Source organism: Pundamilia nyererei, unplaced genomic scaffold (genome assembly GCF_000239375.1).
Source record: "Pundamilia nyererei isolate P.nyererei 1_Seehausen unplaced genomic scaffold, PunNye1.0 scaffold00022, whole genome shotgun sequence".
Taxonomy (NCBI): Eukaryota; Metazoa; Chordata; class Actinopteri; order Cichliformes; family Cichlidae; genus Pundamilia; species Pundamilia nyererei.
Window position 1 is genome coordinate 2245126 of NW_005187423.1, and position 4364 is coordinate 2249489.

At 39.4% G+C, this 4364-nt stretch overlaps 1 protein-coding gene across 4 annotated transcripts in view; it reads right to left on the bottom strand.

Moving 5' to 3' along the window:
* Window positions 1-4088, bottom strand: part of uso1 (USO1 vesicle transport factor) — an 18834-nt gene extending 14746 nt beyond the window's left edge. For 2 of the 4 annotated variants that reach the window (XM_005726906.1, XM_005726904.1), the window contains exons 1-5: window positions 3847-4088; window positions 2128-2214; window positions 1474-1538; window positions 1317-1393; window positions 1005-1016 (exon numbers count right to left, since the gene is read on the bottom strand). In XM_005726906.1, coding sequence (XP_005726963.1) covers window positions 1005-1016; window positions 1317-1393; window positions 1474-1538; window positions 2128-2214; window positions 3847-3912 — 307 coding nt within the window. In that variant the 5' untranslated portion in view covers window positions 3913-4088. The remainder of the gene's footprint in view (window positions 1-1004; window positions 1017-1316; window positions 1394-1473; window positions 1539-2127; window positions 2215-3846) is intronic. The other 2 variants (XM_005726907.1, XM_005726905.1) reach the window with 1 other exon arrangement.
* Window positions 4089-4364: the final 276 nt, after the last annotated feature.

Consider the following 4364-nt stretch of genomic DNA (forward strand, 5'->3'; position numbering starts at 1 on the left):
ATTTATTTTTTCCTCCATGTTATACATTTTTGATTTTAGCTGCTAAACTATTTTTCATTCTTCCTGCAACACTAACAATGGAGATCATTGATTAACATTAGTTAACTGAGATAAACTTATCTTAGTTAATTAATTAGTTAGTTAATATACATTAAATTTCAAGGTGGAGCACCTGCAGACAATTACTTAACACTTTAGCTTCTTGCAGCTTATTGTTTTGGTTCCCTTGGTCCATCTTTACTGGTTTATTTTGCTCTAAACAAAGTTTTCAGCACCAGTTGGCTGTTGTGTTTAATGAAAATGCTCTGAAAAACCACAACGCATACTACCTGACAGCAGAAAGACACAGAGACAGGCTGCTGATGGCAATTGAAACCAAATCAGAGCTAAAAAGTAAATCACTACTGCCAGGTAGATAGAAATCGCTCTAGTTTTGCCCCCATGTACAATAATTAGTATTGGTATAACAACAACAACAACAACAACAACAGTGCAAAATTACTGAGGTATTAAAATGTGATGTGAGGGGGAAAAAAACAGCCAGAAGATGGGGCGTAATGAAACATTAGTGAAGCATTCTTGTCAACACCAAAGTGCCTTCCTGTTTATTTTCTGGTGCCCTCTAACTTTAGTGAAGTTAGTTATAACTAGTTAGCACTAAAGCTACTGCACAAAGGCACAGTTTGAGTACTGACCAGGCACAGACACATTCTTATGCTTCCCTGAGACAGGGAGAGGGGCTACTGCGTCTGCGAGTGCAGGGAGGAAGAGAAGTTCAACGCCTTACCCAAAAGCTAGCATTCATTCCAAGTCCAGCATCAGCTGACAGAGACTTGTTAACCCATGCCATGACAACACCATTTTCATTTATCAGCTTATTTTAATCTTTGCAGGGAATACATTTAAAATGCACTCTTTTTCAATAACCAAACAAAGGGGACTGTGTGATTCGTAAGTGCCGTTGGTGTTAGAGGGGTTGGCATCATGCACAGTCAGAGTTTTACCTTCTGATTCATCTGTAGGTTAAAACATGGAAGAGAAGAGAGAGACGAGAGTCTTTAAATAAAGCAGTCATCATCAGTGTACAGAAGAAGGGAATGCAAACTGACAGCTTTCCATGTTTAACATGAACTGAACTCGTTTACACATGCAAAACAAACATGGGTTTTAAGTCAGTTCAAACCATTTACAGAAGTCTCACAATGAGGAGGAATTCATTTCAATATAGTTAGAAATGTCTTTAGATCAGAGGTTTTATCTTCCAGTTATGAATTCAAGTTAAATTACACATTTTTTAAGGATGTGGGGTGTAATACCTTGTTCTTCCTCCTCATCATTGCAGATGACGTTGTAAAGCGTATCCAAAGCATAGCCGAGGATTTCAGAGTCAGATCTGTTGCATTTGGGAGACAAACATTAGCATGTTTACTGAGCTGTAATCCACAAGCATTACAAGTATGAGTATTAACATACCTGTCAGTCTGTAGTATGTTAATCAAGTGATCCATTGCCTGTGTTCCAACTTCCATTCGATATTTCTAGAAAACATTTAAAAAATGCTCATAGGATTGGTAATGCAACCATAACCTAAAATAAAGGAATTTTAGTCAATATGCACAAATAAGTTAGAAACATTCTGGATTTCTGTGGTATTTCTTGTGAAATACAGGAAACCTGCACATCTATCTGTGTAGCAGACCAGGACTAACACCCATGTGTGTTAACGTGAAACCCTGTGCCTCTTAAACCCCTTATTCAAGCTCGATAAACTCATTACTCATGGTTGACAGTGCAGCTAATGGCAAAACTGTCAGTGAACAGAAGTGACTTGGTGGAGGTCAGAGATGAGTTCATTTTAATCAGTAGAATGTGACAAACAAGACTTTTAACCAAGGCCACGGATGGCACGTTTATTGCAGTGAGACACAGCAGAAGACATGTGCAGACTGCTTTATGTACATGATGTTAGTGCAGTGATTTCAACTCAAAGTTTCACAGCTCTTCTCTTAAATAGTTTCACTAAAACCTTCAAGAAATTACAATTTTCCAAGGCAAGTTCGGATCCATTTAACTAGCAACTGACTGCATACAGCTTCAGGCCCTTTTAGTTTTCTACTTATACTTTACCTTGGAGAGGGACTTAAGAGCACGGACAGCATCTCTCCGATCTTCTAGAAGTGTGGAGGAGGCAACTCGATCGCACAGCTTCTGGATCTGTTAACGGACATATTATTTTTTAACTATTATTGCCATGCTTGCTGATAATTTCTGTAATTTTATGTCTCTGAAATTGACAGAATTTTTGGAATGTTTTAAAGAGCTGTGGTTTCTAAGTCCCAAGGGTTCTGTGGTGGAGTTGTGAGGAGAAGAAGCAAAAAAAACAAAAAACAAAAAAAAACAATACAAAAAAACAAAATACTGTATATAATTACATTTAGCACACACAGACAGCTGACAAATTAAAGGAAAAAACACTAGTATTTCTGAACCCTTTCAAGTTTTGAAATCTTTTGTTTTAACACCATCTGACAGCTTGTGTCTTAATGTGCACCTTGGTCACTTCAGTAAGATTTACGTATCACTTATGAAAAGGCGCAAGTGTGAATGCACGATGTCTCCTGCATCTCAAGTTGCTTAGCTCTTATTACTAAGATGATGAGTCAACACATGTTTAATGCAAACTGCCATGAAATCAAAGTCAACTGTGACAGTGTGATAAAGTGTCTAAGTTGTCTGTCTAAAATGAGATCTGGCTGATTGCAAAGGCCACAGAAAATGACTTGCATCGCTCTAATACTCAAACCATTCAGTAATCCTTCATGTCACCCTGGAAGACACCACTCCCATCATGGGATGAAGGTGACAACTTTGTATTGATTTGCCGAGACAAAGGGGACAAGTGGACCCAAGCCACCCCTAAAAAAGGCCCACCAGATGCACTTATTGTAGGGAGGTTTACTGCTTTCATTTTCATACAGGTCCTATTCCAAAAGCAAAAGCAAAATGCGGTCGAAAAATGCACATTTTCTTGGAAAACTGATAAGTTTTACTGCAGCATGGGATGTCGACAAGTCAACAGTAAATTAATTTAACACCTCTAAACACAGAAAGAGCACTAACAAGGTGGAGAAACAAAACAGAATTTGAGAAGGTTTCTGTTCAAGTGTTTTGTGCATTCTCAGGAGTGACAGCTTTCTCCCTGAGCAGTCACTATACAAAGATCTGATTATATGTGGCTGTCTGCTGCAATTTCAGCAATGTGTCAGGAGATTCCTGCATGGAACACTATGCATGGCTGTCATCAGCTAAAGTACAAAACATTCAGTTATTTTTTGGTGCTTTTAAACCAATTGATTAGCAGGCAATCAATACTAAAGATAATAGTTCGCTGCCGCCCTACGTACACGACGAGGTCCATTTTTATGTTATACACTAGCTCATTTTACAAGATCGCACTAATATGTTTAGTAGATTTACAGATTAAAGTTAATCAAAACAAAACTCTGACGTGTAAACAGCTGACAGTCCTAACGGGCTGGTCCTTGGTGTCCGTGTCTTTCATGGATTTCTCCATTCATTGTGGCTTCACAGCAGGTTACACACACTCCCACTGCTGCCTGACAGATTAGCCACCTTAGCTCATTAGCCCTCTAACTAGCTCGCTGTCAGTCATTCGCCAAGTGAAAGGTATCTTAGGTATCATCACACATTCTCTTAGGTGTTTGTTATGTGACGGAGCAAAAAATAACTAGTTTAAAAACACAACTCTATCCCCCTGTTCTCAGTTTGTACGGCGCACAGCGGAGAAACATAAGCTAGCCGCTGCTAGCCCAGCTGCTTTCCTACCGTCTCCGCTCCGGACGGCTGCGGCCCGGCTGCCTGCCCACTTATCACTCCTCTGAAGAAGTTCATCTCGGTGCCGTATTCAGAGCCTCTCTTTCTTCACAAAACACCCCTCTGCCGCCTCTCACTGTGCTCAGTATAATAGACACGTAAGAGAGTACACAATGATATATTTTTTACACTGTGTACACTGACCTATCCCGGAACACTAACGTTTGGGCACTGCGCATGCTCGCAAACGTGGCGATACGTGGCTCAGCAGCAGACCACCAGCCGGTTATTTAAAGGGCAAGAAAACTAATGATTAAGCTCTGTGATAGGCAATGCAGCGATAAAATAAACAATTATCAATTAAATCTATCATTAGAGGGTTAAAGTTTTTAACTCTCACACACTGTTCAAGTAAAATTTAACCCGTTCGACTGGAGTAAAATGTGTCATTTAGTGCTAAAAAACACAAAGAATACAAATGTCTTTAAAATTTATACTGTTGTACAGGAGCTACAATCCTTTATACACTG